This window comes from Syngnathus typhle, linkage group LG11, assembly GCF_033458585.1.
Source record: "Syngnathus typhle isolate RoL2023-S1 ecotype Sweden linkage group LG11, RoL_Styp_1.0, whole genome shotgun sequence".
Taxonomy (NCBI): Eukaryota; Metazoa; Chordata; class Actinopteri; order Syngnathiformes; family Syngnathidae; genus Syngnathus; species Syngnathus typhle.
This window is the reverse complement of record NC_083748.1, coordinates 11,540,506-11,562,011: the sequence shown is the minus strand read 5'-3', so window position 1 is coordinate 11,562,011 and position 21,506 is coordinate 11,540,506. Positions and strand designations below refer to the sequence as shown.

Sequence of the window (21,506 nt, the reverse complement as noted above, 5' to 3'; positions counted from 1 at the left end):
CGATGCCATGTTCTGCTTGTGCCCTTGCAGGCCCTCGCCATGGCAATACAAGAGGCCAAGCAGCAGCACCCCGACATGCTCGTGACAAAAGCCGTCGTTATAAGGGAAACGGAGTCTCCCACTGAGGAGCTACAGCAGAAGGTAAAGGAAAACTAAACAAGTTGGAACGTTCTTATTTGACCAAAGTCAGTGATCTTGTTCCCTAGTTACAGTCCTGATTGGTCATAATGGGCCCCCGAGGCGGTGGACAAGGACGGTCTCGCCTGCCCCTGGTGCAGCATGCCGTGAAGCAACCTGTTAAGAGGACCATCTAGTCCTCCCTTGAGAACAGACTGTGAAGCAGTAGACCACCTCCCCGACCATCAAACCCGCTGTGACCCGCCCTCTGACCTCATCCGGACCACCGTTCCCGTCACAGCCCTAATAAGTCCGGAAGGATCACCCGCTCGACAGTAATTTGCTTTGGCCCTAATAATTTGGGGACACAGTTTTCTTGATTAGTCGATCGTATTTATGTTTGGCTGCACAATCTCCTGCCGTATTTCCATTTCTTTTCAAATCATTTCCTTCCGCACCGCAGACCCTGTATCACTGTCATAGAGTACGCTCAGCAAATGTATACACATCAAATATTCTGGGCAATAGAAGGGGCACAGTCCCGGTGGTGCAGGATCCATCATGTGAGTTCTCGGCTGTCTTACAATATTTTTACATTTGTATCTGTAGAGAATCAATCTTATGCCCTGTGTTGCTAGGTAAATAAATATGTACAGTACAAAATCAGATCATAATAACCTGCATGCATGATTCCAATGCATAAACAACAGAGGGAATTAAAAAAAAAACAAGATACGTACAAATGTCCTTGTCTTATACCAAAATAATTTGTTGCCCCCACATATAGCATCTCTTGGCTTCCCTTGGAAACTGTACTATGCATTGCTTGCATCCACGTGAATCCTACAGATAGAGTCGGAGCCGTGTCCGCTGTTTTGCTGTCAGTGTGAATCTTGTGCTACTGGTAAGCGAAGCAGTACACTGCTTGTGAGATTTGCAATAAGCAGCCATTTTTTTTCTGTTTTCTAAAGGGAGAAAACTGTGAACTGTCATGCATACTGAAAGGTATAAAAAGCTATAGAACACAGTCAGTCAGTGATAGTCCAAACACACTCGTCATAGCTTTCGACTCATCATTTCCAATGTCCACATTCTTACAGCCGTCAACCACATACAGTTCGTATATATAATTTCGTATGCGTGGAAAGAATAGATAGTATATGAAGCTGCACCTAGTAAATGCGGCAACTGTTGGCAAAATGTTTTTTCTTTAGTAATGGACATACTACTGATGGTCTTGAACAAGAGGCTACTTCTGCTGTTCTGAGAGAAACTCATGTTACTTATCTATTTATAAATATTCATATTTCTGTGTGTTATCCTGTAATGTCATGCTTGATATAGACTTTAATGCAGCAGGTTGTGGAGGGGATAAGAGATTATGTTTCAATGAAAAGACAACAGAGCACTTCAAATGTCTATAGAATGTCACATTTATGGGTGCCTTACATTTGGAGTTGAACTCCCAAGAACCAGAGGCCCACTTTATGTGTGCTGACAATTATACAGAACTACTTAAAAGTGCATAATTGTGACAATAGATACAAATCTTTCAAAATTATAGTCCTGAACAAAAGGAGGAACTGTCTATGGTACATGGAGGCGGCATGGCTCAGTGGTTGTCTCCCAACCCAGAAGCTGTGGGGTTGATTCCCAGCCCGTGCGACCGTATTGAGCTGCTCCTGATGAAAGTAACTTGGCTCAGCCTGAAGCATCAAGCAAACATCACCTTCAATCCTCCAATGCTTTTGTATTACATTCCTCTAGTGCATGGTGGCATCTATGTGCTGTATTTGCTTTCGGTCAAAAGTGAAAAAACATACATGCATCAATAAATGTCTCAGTATGGTTCAAAGTATGTTTCTGACTCTCGCACGAGCGATGAATTTCACAATGACTTTAAAGAAAAAAAACGTGGAAAATGGTGTGGCCAGCCTATCATGGTTTTCTGAAGAAAAGCAATATTATTTTTGTATGATACTGTATTGCCCTCTTGCGGCCGACTTGAATACATACAGTTCAGAGTCTAACGTGCTTAAAGCGCCATCTAGTGCATCACGACAAGAACAAGAGTGAATGGTGTGACAGTTCGCTCGCCAATAGAAGGCGCTAGGGCACCACCTGTCCTCGCAGCTGAGTCACCTTCAAAAAGAGAAAAACATACTAAAAATGAAATATAATAAAAAACTTCAAAACTTATGCATATCTCTTTTTATATGAGAAAGAGGAATGAAAATACTAAATGATTGATGAGTAAAAGAAATTCATTTAACTCTTTAGTCCTCGGGGCCGCATTCCAACATGTTCTCCAAGTGACCCTCGTTAAGAGCACCTGCGTGAAAAGTTTTTGGTCACTTTCACGTTCTGCAGGAGCTAAAACTTTTCACGCAGGTGCACTTAACGAGGGAATCACACGGACACTCCTTTAGGTACACCGCCATTATCAAGTGTACCTAATAACAGGCCATTTTATTAGGGACATATCATGGTCAAAGGTCACAAGTTCAAGCTCCAGTCCTCGGGGCCGCGTTCCAACATGTTTTTCAAGTGACCCTCGTTAAGCGCACCTGCGTGAAAAGTTTTTGGTCACTTTCACGTTCTGCAGGAGCTAAAACTTTTCACGCAGGTGCACTTAACGAGGGAATCACACGGACACTCCATTAGGTACACCGCCATTATCAAGTGTACCTAATAACAGGCCATTTTATTAGGGACATATCATGGTCAAAGGTCACAAGTTCAAGCTCCAGTCCTCGGGGCCGCGTTCCAACATGTTTTTCAAGTGACCCTCGTTAAGCGCACCTGCGTGAAAAGTTTTAGCTTCTTTTACGTTCCGCAGGAGCTAAAACTTTTCACGCAGGTGCACTTAACGAGGGTATCACACCGACTCTCCATTAGGTACACCGCCATTTTTAAGTGGACCTAATAACAGGCCACTTTATTAGGGAAATATCATGGTCAAAGGTCACAGGTGTCAAGCTCTACTCCTCGGGGCCGCGTTCCAACATGCTTTCCAAGATTAAGTCCACCTGGGTGCAAAGTTTTTGGTCATTTTCACATTGTGTAGTAGCTAAAACTTTTCACGTAGGTGCACTTAACGAGGGAATCACACGGACTCTGTACCCTATGGAACCCTCGCATACGTTACATTCAATATATATGGTTTTATGGAGCAGCTCACAAGCAAACAGTTATAATGGTTATATGGGGCAGCACACGAGCAACTGTGTTGCAAATTTTTCCATGAATAAAGACTTTAGATCTCACTGGGATTTGAACCCAGGTCGTTGGGATGAGAGTCCAGAGCACGAACTACTACACTACGGAACCTTCACTTACATGACATGGAATATATATGGTTTTAGGGAGCAGCGCACGGGCAACTGTGTTGCAAATGTTTCTAAGATAAAATATTACTTAATGGGATTTGAACCCAGGTCACTAAGGTGGGAGTCCAGAGTACTGACCACTACACTATGGAACACTCGCTCACAGTGCTCGGAATATATATGGTTTTATGGATCAGCTTACAAACAAATAAAACCAGTGGTCCGCAACCTTTTCCTTCTAAATGTACTTTGCACATGCCGATCACTTGCATGGACTCTGGCGAATCATTTCTGCTTCTACGCGTGGACTGTGGGCCTCGAATTTCTCCCGTGCACACGGTAGGACCATGCTTTGACCTAGACTTGCTCTGGGCACAAAACAATAGGGCCTCGGGTGTTTATCAACAATTAGTTGGATCCGTACACACTGAGAAAAAAAACAAGAGTCGGGTTGTTATATAAACCAATATTCTTTATTAACACAATATAAACAACAAAGCAAGAGAGGAAGCCCTCGTGTTGAGCAGACAGGACATGTCCGAGAGGCTGACTTAGACTGAAGCGTGGAGTCGGCGCCAATGGTTGTTCAAATGTCGAGGTACACGTACAATATACACAAAACTCTACCGTGCACGAACCATATGAATGCCGCACGGTCCTGAATTGAAGTCACTTTGTCAGGAGCAAGTTAACTAGTATGCGCAGTCATGCTGAGCAACAGTTAGCAACAGTATGAAACAGAATTATACATAAAAACCAAGTACGGCCTCTTTTTTTAGAAACTGTTTTTTTTTTCATATATAAACGATTTGAAGTGTACAAAACCGTATATTACATATCCACTGATGCATGATTCTGCGTAGCTTACAGTCAGTCACACTTCCCTAAGCGCTACATACAGGCTGTATAGCACCTGTGCACAGCCGTCCCACGTGGCGTCAGGAGACTACGAGCGGAGAAAAGGAGAGATCAGCAGCATTGTCATTGAGCATTGTCTTTAGAACACACCACTCTAGAAATGCACTGCACGAGGCCTCATATTGCCACACAATCCCTCAACTGAACTTAGCTCCCCATCAGCCCTTGCCAACCTTCCTTCTTAAGAAGCTGACAACATGGACACCTGTCAAAACAGCAGCACAAAAACATCACCACGGCTGCATCGTAGCTCTACCATTCTACTGTCCTCGATATACATTATGATCAGAAGTTAAGGCTCTTGAAGGACCTGAGGATTTTGAAGTAATGATGAGGCACACAGAAGGCAAAGAATCGCTATTCGCACGGGGGCTAACCCAAAGAAAGGGGAGCATGGAACAGCCACCAGAGAATGAGAGGACCCCCAGTGGACAGCAACTGTCACATAGATGTTTTTTTTTTTTTTTAACTTGAAGAGGGGTTCATCTAGCAAAAAGAATTGGTACTACAATCTTTGCATGCTAATCCTTTACGTCCAGCTTTTTTATTAACCCCACCCCTCAAATGGATCTCAAATATTCATTCATGCTTAAAACAGTTCTGCTATGAAAATGTATTCCAATGAAGCAATTGTCAATGTGTGTGTAACTCGATTGCATGAATTGCCATGAAAGTGGACACGCTCATCGTTTGCTCAGTATAAAATGCACATATTGTGAATTATTTCCTCTCAATTTGACACCATATTGTTGGATTGCACACTTGACTGGTTTGGTAAAGCATTAGCATGTCTTGTTTATAAACAGACAGAGAAAGAAAAGAGAGATGTAAGTCATCTCATATGATAGCAAAGGATGACCAAATAATACATGGCAAAAAATTGGAAAGCGTGGAACTGTAGACGTGGAGTAAATACCTTTGACTGGTTTTTGTTGTTGGAACATATTCGCCGAAGGTATTCTAAGATATTTGGTAATACGTAGGCCAAACTACTTTCCGTTTGGACTTCTTTGCAGGATCCACACAGCTCAGTCAAAAACAGTTACCCCACATTGGCCCTTCCACGTGACCATAAAAAACAGATATGCATTGAGATCAAAATCAAGTGGTCCGATTGGCTATTAAATGTCATCACCGCCTAGTGGAAAATTTCGATCTGGCACTGCTAGTTGTCTCCTACAACATGCCTAAACTGCTCAAACACAAATGTAAAGCTTGGGATGTCGTACCAAAAAAAACAAAAAATGCACACAACATTTTATTTCTCCCGTTCTTATGAAAGCTGCTTTGGTAACATCGTAGTCATGACATCTGTACATCTTCCTCATGTAGACAAGGCGCTGCAGAGAAAACCTTCGCAAATGTCCCAGTGGCATGTTTTGTATTTGTATTTTCATGGGTGTATTCCGTTCGTCTCTAGAACGGGTCGACTGTCTCCACTTCAGATGCAAGGTCTGTCAGGGGCTGTTTGTCATAAAGATGTCCGTGCAGTGAAAGACAGCGCTATTGTACTGAGGGCTGAGAGAGTGGAGACCTTGGACGCTGAGCCGACTGCATTGAGACCTGAAAATATAATGAGAAGATAAAGGGTTAACCTCCCCTAACCCTAAACCAAACCCAGATATACTCAACATTTTACTTATTCAAAAACTACTTTGTCACTTATGTTTTGATTCGCATTAATTGTATGATTTTACAGAAATGGTTTTACTGGTTTTAAATTTAATGTAGAAGTGTGCGGGGGGGGCGGGTTCAATTAAAAAAAGATATTTCCCCCAATTTATGCAAAAGTTTAAAAAATATATGTCTCTTTATATTTATTGTTTGTAGAGCTTATTTGAGCTAGATTTGCTCCATTTGTATGGTCTACTACACCAAGAGTGGGACGATATTATTCATATGTATGCCAGTTTCTTTTAACTTAATCATACTCAAACACACCTTAATACAATATTAATAACAGTAATAAAAACAATTTAATGCACACAGGTACACAGGACCAAACTATTCTTTTCCGTTTTCCCTGTGGGAGTAAGAACAGGCTTAGGATCTGTTCTAAGTTGGAATGCCTTTGTCTTTAGAGGTTGCACTATATTTTGTTATAATAATGATAATAATAATAATAATAATACATTTTAATTCTGATGTACTTTACCATAGCCAATCAAATCGCAAAGTACTACAGTAAAACATGTCTACTAACAGACTTGAAAGCTACAACAGAAAAGACAATTGTAGTGAAATAATTTGCTGTTCCTTATGGTCTTTAATGACACCAAGGTCTCATGTAGGACTCGCTCGCTCTCTCTCTCTCCTCCAGATGATGATCACTAATCTCTCCTGTTCAGGCAGTCAGCGGGGGAGCAGATAATGCAGCTCAGCGGCTCAGAGGACACTAACTAGCTCTCCACTGACCTGCTATCCTTGGGATGGTGATCTGCCGACTACTGCTGCCTTCCCCTCCCTCGCCAAAGGGTTTGATCTGGATGATATAATCCTCATCAGTGGGCAGGGAGAGCTCCACTGAGGTGGTGTTCGTCTCCATGACATTGGGATGGCTGTGTTGGTTCTTTTTGTACAGCACCTAACACAGTTAAACCAGGTCATGAGTTCAAAAAAAGACCCAAAAGTGAAAAGAACTGATCCACAGATCGAGAGAAAAGCTAACAGGATGCTTACTTTATAACCCGTGACCTCCGACTCATTCTCCAGGGCTTTAACCTGCTCCCAGTTTAATATGATCTTGGAGTTGGATGTGTTCCACATCACTTTACCGGGAGGCTGGCTCGGTGCTGAGGAAAAAAAAACAAAAAAAATACAAACTTTGTTCACGCCGAGCAAAAGGTGTCAACGCCTTGAGCGGTTGAGCGATTTGCTCCATACGTGGTTTTTTGGTGGTAATGTTGACGGTGGCGCTGGGCGGACCGGCTCCCGCTGTGTTGTACGCTCTCACCGAGATGTAATATGTGGTGCTGCCTTTGACACCCTGAATAATAGTCAATGTCCGATTCCCCACAGTCCGTAGCACGCTGGCCGTGTCTTCCTTTTCCCTTCGGGTCCAGTACCTCAGCTGAAAATCAACAAGGCAGAACCAATCCAACAGAGACACTTTGAAAAGATTCTGCCATGTCCTCTCAGTAAACCGGTAGATGTCAAAGCAGCTGGATGGATGCAGTGTGTTAGCATCTTTGTGCAATACGATCCAGCCGGAGGATACTTTAAGATGAGTGATGTGAAAATAAGGGTAAAGAAATAAAAGGAGCAAAAATATCCAACAAATCGCTGCACACAAATAGTGCTAACAGGTTTTCTTTGTCTCCGTGTTTGTCAGGGCAGAAACAGCAGACATGCTTCATGCCCCAAATATAATTTGACTTTCCTTGCAAGGATGATTTGCTCAGACCCTGCTCCAGTGTTGACTTTTAGCGGTCAACATTTTCTATTCCTGCCACTCTATGCACTCTGCAGAAAGAAACGGCTCCTTTGTTCACATCCCGGATTGCAGAGTTAAAAGAACTGAATGTTGGATTCAAAGTGAAACGTTCTTTCCCTTGAAGCAATGCGGAAGAACGATAATCAGTATGGGTTACATCACTTGGGAAAACAACAAGGAAAAAAGATGAACCCCAAAGCCTTGGTCCATTATGCATGCAGCAAGCTATTATCTCCTTTGCCCAAGGTATTGTACATTAGCCGAAGCCATTCATCAATAATGGAAGGGAACAAGATTCAAGTCCACCAACCCGGACTGAAAGCAGACCTATAGCGCAAACGAGACACGATATACGATTGTTGTTTACCTCGTAGCCCAGCACTCGTTTCTTACTGGCGTTCCAGGGAAGAGCTTTCCACGAAACTTCAATCTGTGACGCCGAGAGGCTCTTGGCGCGGACCCTCGTGGGTGCTCGGCTGGGTTCTGAAATTGAAGTATAAAGACTTCACAAGCGGCTTTCTTTTTTGATGACCACTCAAAGTGGGAACATTAAAAAAACAAAAAATACCTGTTATCTTTTTTTTTCTTTCTAATTTTTCTCAGAGGACCGGCAACATGCATTTTCCTCAGAACCAGAGCTACTCTTCTGTCATTAACAACCGCTCAGCATTTCAAATAGGACCGAAGGCAGAATTCTCACCTTCCTCTGCAGAGTAGATGGTGGTGACGGGTCCGAACGGTCCTTCTCCCTTGTTGTTGTACACGCCCACCTTGACGTGAAAAGGTGAAAAGGGCTGGATGCTTTCATTTTTGAAGACATATTTAGAGGTTTCTGCGGAGGGCACGGCAGCCTGCATCCAGCCTGTGGCACCGTGAGGTCGGAAAGCCACAACGTAGCCGAAGCCCGGTCCATTTTGGAGCTCTTCGGGAACAGGCTACGAAAACAAAATGTAGCCGTTGACTGAATCGACAGTGCTTTGATGCCACACACGCTCATGCCGCAAATATTCACGACCACTAATGGTGATCTTGAGCTCACAGAGGTTAATTATTTTTATTAATTAAGTGCCCCATATGCCAGTGACAAATGGCATATAATTATAAATATATTATAAAGCCACGCCCACATAGCTGTTTGTGCCCCTGAACAGAGAGCAGGAACATGAAGGCAGACATATGAAGGGAATTACTCTTAAAGTTTATAGACATGAACTGAGTTACTCCAATATGATAAATAAAGCATAATGCATATTGGAAAGAAAAAAGAAAGTGGTCAGTCATCTGAGTCGCCGCAGATTATCAATAACGAAGAGAGATTTGAATTTTTTTTCTTTTGATTCTTCTTCCTTGTGATTACTGGAAGTCAGAGCATAATTTTGCTCTTTTGGTGTTGAATGTCATGTTAATTTTAGGGCTGCGTTAGAAGAAAAGCTTTGCCCAAGCAGATGACTAAAATTAATCTTGCACATAATGAAATGTTAGCAACGATTCGGAGGAGTTTTACAGCAGGTGCTTTATTACTTTCAACTGCCTGATTTATTACAGGATTGAAAGGTGTAAAATAGAATGAAATAATACAATTAGGGAAAAGGTTGAAAAGGCTGAATTTGATGACGCTTTCCACAATGAATGTAATTATCTTTTCCAAACCATGAAACTATTTCTCCTCATCACTGACAGCAAGTCATTTCTCTTCATTACAGAACACACACACATAGTGTCTGAAAAGATTACATCTGGTAGAAACCACCACTGGGTGACAGGTCTCGAGCGTGCTTGCTTACCTCCCATGTGATCACTAATTCGGAACGACTCCCACCGCCACCGCTCACACTAGCCGGAGTGACCTTTGGAGCTGTTGAAAAAAAACAAAAAAGCAGTTGGCCGATGTGATGTTGAAAACCGACATGGGACAAAAGTTTGTAAGAGTGAGAGGACGACCTATTGCTTAAGTGTGTGGCCGTCTGGATTATAATTTTACATCTGATCTCCATAATTTGAACAAAATCTCATCTGGGAAATTCAGTGATGAGCAGAGACAATTGGAAAGAGTGGAAAAATAGACTGTATTTTCCGGACTATAAGGCGCACCTAAGAACCTAAAATTGTCTCTGACATGATGCATGAATGGTGCGCTTTATAATCCGGTGCGCTTTATATAAGGACATAGTTTTAAAATGGGCCATTCATTGAAGATGCACCTTATAGTCCGGTGCACCTTACAGTCCGGAAAATACGGTACATAAAAACATGCACTTATTTTGTGGAGAACAAAAGCAACATCAAAAAGACAGGCAAATAGTTTCTTCTATACCGGTTCCCTTTGTCTTGGCTTGTTTGGATGGCCTGCTGGGTTCACCAGTCCCAACAACGTTGCTCGCCAGGACTCGAAACTCATAGTCCACCCAAGGGCTCAGGTCAATGACAGTCGCTGTCAGACGGTGGCCACCTACCACTTTGGGAACTGCAAAGCAAAACAAAAAACAAAGGCTGCCTTCAGTATCGAGATACTTTGCGTATATGTAGGAGTGCGTCAGCTTCAAACTGTGCTGAAAGTTGACAGGCGAGGAGGAGTAAGACTTTATGAAGCTTCGGTGTATTCATTTATCCAGACAGATTTTCGCAACAAAACCTTGACAATCCACGGCACGCAGCCAACATTGACCAGGTGTAGGACTGCTGGAGAGTATACGTCCCATCCCAACAGATAAGAAAACCATGAGACAGACTAATTCACCAAGCAGATCCTTCCTTTTGGCTAAACTGCCCTTAACTCACAGCATATCAGAAGAACAAGATGCACAGTCCAGTATGACCGCATGATTGCATCCAGGCATGGATACTAAGAGGTGCTGCTCAAGAGGACATGAGGTGGAAAACACAATCCATCAGCGCTATCATTTAACATCACATGACAGAATCTGCGCTGGCTTTATCGTCGGGATAGGATTCCTGTTTCAAGATTCCCAGGAGAGTGATAAAACGGTGGCCAACGGTCACGCTACGATAGAGCCCCATTTGGACTTGGAGTAAAAAGTACATCAGCAGGGAGGCAGAATGAAGAGCGGCCTCCCTCGGTGTGATTGGAAGAGGCCACGCCCGGTTGGAGAGAGCTTACCTGTGGAGACAGCCTGCCACCCCAGGGAAAATGGTGTCCTGGCCTGGATGGTGTAGGCAGTAATTGGACTGTGATTATCAGCACCGGGCCTCCAGGACAGCGTCACTGTGGTATCTGTGATTTCGTTGACTTGGATGCTGGTGGGAGAGCCTGGGGGACCTGGGAGCAAGCGAGAAGAAGCGAGAGGGAGAGGGAATGTAAATGAAGAAGCCACAGAGAGATGACGGCCAGACTCACATTGGTTTTTAGCACCTACGGCCACTGTCAAAAAGTCAATTCGCTCGGCAAACGTTGGGAGCTATTCTGTCTAATTAGACGGTAAAAATGGTTCAACCTAAAGCAGATAAATTGCTATTTGGTTTTTCCTTCCATTCGACTTTTCCTATTTCATTTGTGAGGCATAAGCTTCACTCCTGGGGGTCCAGCAAGCACCAACACCCCCCACAAAAAAATTAGAAATATTCTTGGAGAGGATGCTTTTAGTTTTACTTACCTCTGACAACCAAGTCGACAGCAACAGAGATACTGTCCACCTTGGTCTGCACGGCGCACGTGTATTTCCCAGCATGCCTCAGCTGGATGTTTCGAATCATAATATCTCCTGCCGAATGCTGCTGCCATTCAAATAGAAAATCACAAACAGACACAGATATATGCAAGGTAAATCTCATTACGCTAGCATTTCCACAATCCAGCCGCATGGGAGCACAAACCTCATTTCCGTGTTTGATTTGAAAATTGAATTTGTAATTTCGCTATCAACCAGTTTCCCTCTCCCGTTTTCAGTAAGCAGACACTATGCATTGCATTTGTCCTGCAATTTTAATTACAGAAAACGCAGCAGCATAAACCGCTTGCGCCTGATCCCCATATAGGTCTTTCTCAGTTACAAGAAGCCATTTGGTCTTTAAGGGAGCAATTCCCACCTTTTCAATATCACAGAGTGGAGCCGAGTTGCTCCTCTAATAAATTGGACACAGTGGAATGCTGTGGCACAATGACACTAACAATTCAGTGGAGTGCTTTTATCTGTGTACCAGGTGTGTAACGCAATCTTTCAGTACTGCAACCCTGGACTGTGTATTTTTTTGAAACTACAGAAGCTGAATAATAAGCGAGAATTGATGGGTTTCAGCTCCAGGGTTTGCTTTTCTTTTTTCCTAAATAAGGTTAGACTTTCAAAAATGAGCCAATACGCTAAATATGTGCATTGCATGGTGCATTGATGCCCTTTGAAATACAACATGGGTTCTGGATGGAGGATGGGTATGTAAATTTCATTTGCTGTAATTTTGTTATGTTTAAAATAAACTACAGGCATCATGAATAATAAACTCGATACTAACATTCCCTCTGCACTGCAGCTGAATTTGTTATGGCTTTGCTAAAAGAGGCCAGAGAATACTTCTGAAAAGACCCAACAAATCTTTTGGATAGGTCGCAAGCAAAATTGTCTTTTCTAAAGCCAGCAAGCACACTGCAATTTAGGGAAGTGCATCGACGCTCCTGTTTCCTTGACATGCAATTACCGTGCTCTACTCCAACGAGTAAGAAGAAAGATTGGGGGAGGAAAGCAATGAGGAATAGAGTCCAGTTTGAAACTAATTCAGTTAAAGCGTTTTAGGATGAGGTGGAATGCAAATACGTAGAAGCTGTTGCCTTGAATCTGTTGATTGTGACGTGCTATATTGTGTTTATTTACATTTTGTTCTTAAGATGAAATGAAATGGCAGTTTACAGTCATGCGGTGATGAAAATTTCACAAAGTGTTATGTCAAATGTCACAGCTTAACTTACACCGCCCACTTTCTCAAAAAATCCTCCCTGGCTGCCAAAGTGGATGACCTGCTCATTGAAGAACCAAGTGAAGGTGAGTTCCAGAGAGGGATCGTGGCTCACTTGACATGGTAGGACCACACTTTCGCCCACAGTAACGTCTAACGTTGCGGGCGGAGTGGTGATGATGGTGGGCTCTGGAGGAAAAAGAACACAGCAGTTGCATCCAAGATGCTGCTTTTATAGGCCGTTGGAATTATTTACGACAGGAACAGAAGCTTCTTCCGCCAAAAGCTGCGCATTCCATCATCTACGTGAAAGTGTCAGACACTTAATAGGGACACGTAAGGGACTAAGCACATGGCACAGGAAGTAACTTACAAAGCTACTATTTGTTTTAGCCCAAGCTTACGTCTGCTGGGATTTGAAGACATGTCTCTCCTGCATTCTGAGTAGTCACAGTGAGTCACTGTCAACTCAGCCCGGAACTCCTCGAGAAATTCCCAAAGCACCCCGCAAGAAAAACAGTAAACACAGCTGAACATCTCTGAGAGCAGAGGCTCTTCTAAAAACGGCACTCGGGCACATGTCGCAGATGAGGCGGGTGAAGGACATGAGAGAGGCCAGATCAGAGAAGGAGGCTTTGCTCATCAAGTGAACGACAACCTCACCCTCTGGTGGCTTTTGTGATTATTTGAAATTGCCACTCACTCTGAACACAAGAGTCAGCTAAGCTTGTCCAATGATCCTTGGCAAAGTAGATTATAAAGTCTGGGCAAGTCATTGCTTTTGTCAACATTGTAAATAAATAAATAAAAACACATATAACACATAAATAAACACATAAATAAATAAATGAACGAATGAACGAATACATAATAAATAGGTAAATAAATAGGTAAATAAATAAATAAATAAATAAATAAATAAATAAATAGTTTCATTTTTTTGTGGTCTTTTTGTTCCAGCTCTACAAAATATGCAAACTTATTTGGTGGTGCTAATAAATACATGAAGCATTTGAAACACCATCTGTAAACAAAAGCGTCAGGACGATGCCACCGCCGCCGTATTTTGCAGTTTGCGTTGTAAGGCCATTAACTTAAATGGGGGAGGCGAAGCGTGGGTGGCAATGAAACTCAATAAAAAAACAAAAAGCTCAGCAATGTTGCTCCTCTTCCTATATAAAAACAACTCTAACCCCTGAAATAAATGGGCATCATGCTCCCAAAAAAAATCAATGTGCTGTATTTATACGCTGTGTATATATTTTTTAGGAATCCGGCTTGCAGTCAGATACGTAAACAAAGCAATAGGATGGAAACACAATGAAAAGCTCAGGAAGAATTTGCAGGGACAGACTTAGTGTCAGGAGTATTTTACTCCTCTACCTACACTACCCGCTAACATGCAATAAAGCTTCATCTGCCGTTTTAATCTCTCCGGTGGGGTTGTAGCATCCCCCTCTTCTCTCACATGAACTGCTCCCATCACAGTTTGCGTAACCTGATCTCGGTAAGCAGCTCACGGATTCCCGTTGACACACGAGTGGCTTGCTTTATTACCCTTCTCTCTCACCATTCCTGACAGATTATGTGGACAGGAAGGTCGGTGACATGGCCACACGGTGGGATTTGAAGCACAACTTGATTGATTTCTGACATGTAAAATGGCTTTTTGCCTCAACCTTAGTTAGCTTGCTTAATCAGAGACACTCACACCATTTGAGTATTTCCCCCTTTTTACTCCTTTCCATTTATTCTTATCCATCAGTAAAATGCCACAAAATGTATTATACTGTAATTAACTTAACTAAATCAAACATGGTAACCTAACTAAAATCAATCCGTTGCTCGGTCTCATTATTCTCAATTTATAATCTTACAATCGTAAAAGTCTTTATCGTTATTCCCCAGACTGCTGTTTTTCATGAATGTTCACAAATCATCGTTGCAAACGTACTTCACACTTTCATTTTCAGGTTACTACTGAAGATTATTGTCCATTTTAATCGACCGCCTGGCAGCTTGCTGATAATTCTACAATATAATCAGAGTTTATGAAAGAAATATTTCATTTCTAAGAACAATCCTTGAGTCAAAGTTTCCTTGACACAAGGAAGAGAGTCAGAGTGATGCAATGAAGTAGAACAACTGAGAGTTGTTTGAGGGGATTTGGGGGAACATAGGCCTAGGCAGCTTCTTTCAGCAAGACAATGCCAAGCCACATTTCTCATTTGCAGACTTGAAATCCTTTCATTTTCTCAAAAATTGTCAGAGCGTCTTATAATCCGGTGTGATTTACGTATGTATTTAAATCGGACTTATTTACGTATTACTGTTCATTGAGACTATGCCATGCCACGTCATGTTGGAACAGTGGTGCAAACATTAGAAAAAAATGCTAGATTTTTTTTTTGTATTTCACAGATAAAAATAAAACCCGAGATAGACCGAGCCAAATCATTTTAGCACTATGCTAGCCAAAAGAAACTAGAGCAAGAAAAGGTCAATTCTGATTACCCGTTGTCACACATATTTGCTAACTACTAATTGGCGATGGCTCAGGCCCAGTGAAATCTAAATTCAGCCAGTACCTGTCTAATCAAATGCAATTAATCTGGTAATATCCCCCAAGCGTTGGCATAATGTGGACCATAACAAGGTTTATTTATTGTGACTGCTCCTCCTTAGCTGTTTTCTACGTGACTCATATTCCGAATGCTTCCTGACAGGTATTTTTCAGCATTCATATCAGCAGAGTCAATTGGAATATAATACTGTCATCTCCCATAAGAGCTGCTCCCAACACACGTTTGTCCCTCGCTGAATAGCTTTCCCATTCTCACCCAAATAATGCATGTAAATTACCCCATCACATTTATGAGACAATATCAAATGTGACAGAAAGGCACAAAATCATATTGGCCAATATTCGTACATCAGCTGCTTGTACAAAAGGAGGGAATGGGCATTCACTAAAGCCTGTCTCATAAAGTCCATAATGGCGACGTCTGTTTATGCTGAGAAGACATTACTGGGCACCCTGCCTCGCAGCTTCATTGGAAAATCACACATGCGGACAACAAGCCCAACCTGCGGCAGGTTTCAACCTGCCCTATGCAGGAACACAATCCAATGATGCTCTTGGGGGAAAATAACAAAGATTGTGTGATCAACAGAGAAAAAGAAAAAATGATTTCTTTCAAAAGTCTCTAGCCCAATTGTAGCTTATGTCAAATCCTACACAGGGTTCATTTTTGTAGGGAGCGCTTACAGTGGGGCATTTAACAACATAACCTTTTACCACGCAGGTTTGCTGAATTGATCCGTTGAGTCTTCACAAAAACTCAAAAGAATGCAGATAAATAAACAGCAAACCATTTTGATTACTCGCCCAAAAAAATAAATTCCCTGAGGCCAGCATGTAAAGATTATCAATGTGAGCTATCCAAAAAAAACACAACACTGACAAGGAAGCTCGAAGTGAAACAAATAGTAAGATTATATTTGAACCGGCAACCTTAAAAAACAGCTTATAGTGAGGCTACAGCTGACTAACAATGTCAACAAGTGCTCTACAAAGTAGAGTAGGTGATAACAATGTCCCCAGTGGAAGGAGAAAAAAAAAATCAGCAGTGTGCACTCAATGCACAACACTTGATAGCCGGTTCGCATTCATTTTTAATGAAGTATAATAAGTCACAGCAGCAGAGCAGGAAAGCAATCCCCGCTGCAGATGATTGAACAACATGAGGTCTTCTTCCACACAGAGGCAGCGAGGGCGTCTGCTCTGTGTTTTTAACACCTCTGCAAACATGCATGCATGGCCAGGTGACTCGGCTTCACTTGTCGAGACAGCTCTGCTCTTTACGATTTGGAAGAGTGCCACAAGGGTGACCTATTAAAAAGGCGAATGTTGGCTCATTTGTGATTTTTTTTTCGTTTCAAGTTCAGCATACAGGCGCTGCTTTTGTAAATTATTCCCATTCAGATGAAGCTGCAAAAGCGCCTGAAGACATGGGGATTTGCATATTGTGCCTGTAGTGCAACCGCGTGTCCGCCCTCCTTTTTCAGAAATGTATTTTTAGTGCTGTGGTTGAGAATAGAGTTAGGAACAATCATTTAAAGACATTATTTTCTCTCTTTGAAATGGCATTGTCAGAAATGATGGATGGATTGATGGAAGGAGGGAGGACAAGATAAAAGGACCAATCAATCAACAGATCAATAAATTGGCCCAGACACTTGGTTTGAGCTGCAATTCAAACAGAGTTTAATTTGTTCCACTTCCATGCTCATAACTCAAAACACAAAAAGCACTCAAATGACCTTCCTCATTAAAATGAAATGTTACTCATCAGTCCCATTCAGAAAACAAAACTGTTTAAATGAAAAGAAAAATGGCATTCTCTAATATTGTACTTTTGCACAAAACTGAGTTTCGTTGAGTTCACGGCCACCATATTTAACATTTTCTTCCAAGTCAAAGCAAACAATTGTCAGAAATGGCCTTTACCTTTCACCGTGATGCTTCCTGTGCTACTGGCCACACCAAACTGGTTCCTCGCCATGCACGTGTAGAGCCCGGCATCTGATTTGCTTATGTTCCATATGCGAAGATTACCATTATCCAGAATGGAAACCCTGTGGTCAAAACATACAAATGGGGTGTTATAAAAAGTCATTGTTCAAGTACAGCACTGACACAAATTAAAAACAAACATTATATTCAGTGTGACATATACTCCTGTTATAAACCTCAAAACAATTCTAATTAAAACACTTATCTTCTCAAGTAAAGAAAAGAGGTAAATAATGCAACACAGTACTTTAAGAAATGGCAATGCATGCCCTTTATACAACGACCATACTGTAAGAGTGCTTCTAAAAAGGTCAAAAAAGATGAAGAAAGTGGCCTTTTTTTTTAATAAGAGGCAAAAAAAAAATGAAATCTGCGCCTTTGAAAACCAGGTACTATGGCAACTCAGAGGGGGACCATCTAAAAAAGAGCAAATTTGATGATGTGATTATGATGACCCGTGTCCACTAAACAGCACTGCTGACTTCTGATCACTGGAAAAAGTAAGGCCTGACCGCATGAGAGTTCCCCCCAAAACCTTTTCTGGTTCAGTTAGAACATGCCAATGGTGAATAAAAGATTGCCGACATTTCATTCTCACAGCTCAGACAAAATGTCTGGTCAGTGTGCCCATTATACAAGGAGACGTTTCCCATTTCCGTCCGAGCGGATGTCAGCAAAGGGGCAGGTATCAATAATTTACATGCAGGTGAGATGAACACTAACATGGTCCTTTCATCCCTGTCCCTGCGTTTTAATGGACACAGGAATATTGGTCCTATCAGATTGATTATTTTGAAAAGGTCGAGTGAAAACACAGGTGTATATTTTGGGGTAGATCAAGCCTCGGAGGACAGTGGCTGTGCGGTGCCGATCCTCCTCGGGATGTGACGAGATGAAAGAGACACACAACATCAGTCGGAGCCGGCGTCACGCTCACTGTGAAGTAGAAATGACAGGAAAGGGCCGACTCCAAATTTAAAAATAAAAAGATAAAAAGGCGCGTTTCGTTATTTGCTTGAATTCTCTTTGAAATGTCGTTAACAGATGTTAACAGCCTTTTTCCTCTCATCAAAAAGACACTTGAAACCTGTCACTGGACATTTGGAAACAATTCGATGCTGCAAGAGGAGATTGCCAGAGTGCCAATAACGAATCCCCAAACGGCACGAATATCGGGCGGTGACAGCAGGTCGGGGCTTTCTGGGATAATGTTTGCTCACATTGCTAAAGAAGAGACGCCGATGGATTCAACATGCAAACAATATGCATAATCACACTTTTGAGAGTTCTGAGCGGGACCCTTCATGAATACTCATTAACTTTGATATGCCACGGCCGAGTGGTGGTGTGGCCGCCAGGCGCGGGCCCGCGTGTGTGCCTACTTAATTAACAGGGTAAATAACCCCGGCTTGTGAAAGCTGAGGTTAAGATTCTATCAGTGGAATAACTCAGCCATGACAGCGGAGGAAGCAAGATGGTCACAAGCTTATAGGCCGATTCGCCAAGTAATTAGTCTCAGCAAAAAGCCTCCTTGCTTGGATGCACAGACACAGCACGCTCAGCTCACAACAAAATCAGACATTCTTTCAAATTGATCAGTTCACTCGACGTAAATATTGCATTTTACGTGATGGATTCAAAACCTTTTATGGAGGTGAGTGACCCTGAGAGTCGCCATCGGCTTTTCGATGCTCTTGAATGTTTCCAAATCCCTGCCTTGTGTTTGGGGTGGGTTCGTTTTAGACAAATTGAAAGGCTGTCCCCTCCTATGGGTTCCATTGCGAGCGCTGCCGATGAGAAACGACCCCACTCGAGCCATAAATCAGGTCCAGCTGTGCGGCACGGCCCTAAGATGCTGATGCCCGCTCAGCTCGACGCTATACTAAGCCAAAGTCAGGAGCACGGCCAACACATGGCCAGTCTGCCGCATTGTGAAATTGTCAAGATCAAGGTTAAAGGTCAATTAGAAGTATATTCCTGATATTGCACTTTCAGTGAACAAAGAGATTGTCTGATGGTGGTTGAAAAAAAAATAAATGAAAAGACATATGGACCTCTACTTGAGACAGCTCTTCAATACAGGTGTAATTGATATTGATTTTTACTATACACAGAACTGTACTGATGATTCTTAGGCTGCCACATGGGTCATTAGCTGCAATGAATGATCACAGGCACTGATGGGCATGAGGTCATCAGTGACATGTGAAGTTAGACGTAGACCAATTTAAAATCTTGGTAAGATAAAAAAGAAACTGACATTAGGTGCAGAATTAATGGGACTCATTCATGTAGAAATAAGTTCAGCATATAGAAAAAAATCACCTCAATGTTCCAATTTTTTAGGAGGCTACAAAATTCGAGCAGTTGCGGAATAGACGAAATAAAATTGTTTGGATCCTGATGAAATTTTTAGACTAAATAATACATTTACTTAAAATAGATCTAAATTCAGATTATTTATAAATGTGTGTAACCACTTGACGAATTCAGAGGAAAAATCAAACTGTACCGTTTTTTCTCATTTCGTCTTTGCTACATTTCTTACTTGATTTAATTGTGAAAAAATATTTTTAAATTACTTCATGCAGTTCATGGTTTTGTGTGACAGCTTCTTTCTTTTCCAAGTTGGGACAGCATGGCAGCATTTGACTCTTTGCTAATGCTTTATCAGAACAATCCCCGGGGAGAGTAATGTTGGACTCAAAGCAATAATCCGTCACGTCATGAAATGCTGATGTTTTAGCATTTCGCAACATCCGAAAAACAATTCATTAGACCTTAACTAATGGCTTCATTCCGGGAACTGGTTTAGTGTGCCTGAAAAGATTTTAAGCCTCAATATTCATCATGTTAATCTTTAGCTTGGAATCTGAGTGTAAACAAGCTATCAAGGACATAATGTTGTGTATTTTATTGCAAGTTATCTTAATGACGCGGGCTCATCGAGAAAGCCTGAATTCAACGGAACCTTATGAGATCGCGCCGGCCGGTAATTGCCTCGGAGAGGACGGAGAGTTTATCGGCCCCGGGCCACAAAGGGTTTGTGAATGTTATTCCGGAGGATTCTTTTAATCACAAATTGCTCTCCTGCTTCACAGATATTTATCTCTTATGTGCGGAGGTATTCCTTGAGGAATAAAGAGCATGCACGTGTTCCACAGGAAATTGTCAGCGGTACCAAGATGGATTACTCTTGCTGCGCTGGTGGATTCTCGCTTTGAAAAATGATATCGGCCTAAGTCTCTCCGATAAAAACAATCCTAGTGAGCGGCGGCACGAGGGACGCACACTGACCTTATCTTGGCAAACATCTCACAACTCATTTGATCTTCTCTGTGAGATTAGAGTTTAGTCAGTCAGCATAAGACTCCAAAAATATGTTTTTACAACTCCACAAAATGCAAATGGCACAGCAAAAAAATGATTACGCTGAGTAATGTACACCCATTTTACGAGGCAGGATTACATAAAAAAAGGAATAGGAATTTATTATGCACTGAACTATGGCGAAGTTTTACATCTGGTAAGACATTAAAAAAATCAAAAGCTCAAACTAACTCCAAATTGAACTAATTTAAATGACTTAAAGCCACAACTGATCAGATTTATATATGATATTTCTTCTAGTTTGGGCATTTTACATCCAATCCCCTACTTTATCCCAGCATCCATTTAGCAAGAGGTAGGGTACATTAACCCCGACTCATATCAGCTCATATTCTTCAACCTAGCTGTAACGCTAACACAATATAAGAACAAGGAAAGCAGACAGAATCCACATTGATCAATAAAAAGCGGGTCCTTTTGAGGCAGATGTGCTCACCACATGCTTCATCATGCTCCCCATTAACAAAACGATTCATGAAACTTTGAAAGAGATTGCTGGAAGAGTCCGCCCACAGAGTTGGAAGCAACAGATTGTACAAAATTTCTTGTCAGATGAATAATTAAAAGGGTTCTACTCCATCGCCAGATTTCATTACACATTATTCTCTAAGTGGCTGCCAACTGTCACAAATTCTTGCCTTGATAGTTTTGTGGATTACTGCAACACTTGTGAATACATTTTTAGATTTGCATATTCACCCGGTTCTGTTATAAAATTGGTTCTTTAGTTTGTAAACCGCTTTATTTAAAGCCATCTAGAGGAGTTGAAAATACAACTGATTCACAAAGCAAATCCGAAGCTTCATTTTCTCAGCACTACTGGAAAGTCTCGATGTAAACA

General features: G+C 41.9%; 2 protein-coding genes across 5 annotated transcripts in view; one reads left to right on the top strand and one right to left on the bottom strand.

Annotated features, from left to right (window-relative positions):
• The window catches only part of LOC133161768 (protein 4.1-like), a 30,043-nt gene extending 28,071 nt beyond the window's left edge, over positions 1-1,972 (top strand). For all 4 annotated transcript variants that reach the window (XM_061290377.1, XM_061290376.1, XM_061290378.1 and 1 more), the window contains 2 exons: positions 31-141; positions 207-1,972. In XM_061290377.1, coding sequence (XP_061146361.1) covers positions 31-141; positions 207-218 — 123 coding nt within the window. In that variant the 3' untranslated portion in view covers positions 219-1,972. The remainder of the gene's footprint in view (positions 1-30; positions 142-206) is intronic.
• Positions 1,973-3,931: 1,959 nt separating this feature from the next.
• The window catches only part of LOC133162740 (contactin-4-like), a 66,829-nt gene continuing 49,254 nt past the window's right edge, over positions 3,932-21,506 (bottom strand). Inside the window, exons 15-26 of the mRNA XM_061292145.1 lie at positions 17,210-17,337; positions 12,713-12,888; positions 11,409-11,529; positions 10,916-11,074; positions 10,112-10,261; positions 9,582-9,652; positions 8,498-8,732; positions 8,165-8,280; positions 7,248-7,434; positions 7,044-7,156; positions 6,780-6,948; positions 3,932-5,927 (exon numbers count right to left, since the gene is read on the bottom strand). Of these exons, the coding sequence (XP_061148129.1) occupies positions 5,836-5,927; positions 6,780-6,948; positions 7,044-7,156; positions 7,248-7,434; positions 8,165-8,280; positions 8,498-8,732; positions 9,582-9,652; positions 10,112-10,261; positions 10,916-11,074; positions 11,409-11,529; positions 12,713-12,888; positions 17,210-17,337 (1,717 nt within the window). The 3' untranslated portion in view covers positions 3,932-5,835. The remainder of the gene's footprint in view (positions 5,928-6,779; positions 6,949-7,043; positions 7,157-7,247; positions 7,435-8,164; positions 8,281-8,497; positions 8,733-9,581; positions 9,653-10,111; positions 10,262-10,915; positions 11,075-11,408; positions 11,530-12,712; positions 12,889-17,209; positions 17,338-21,506) is intronic.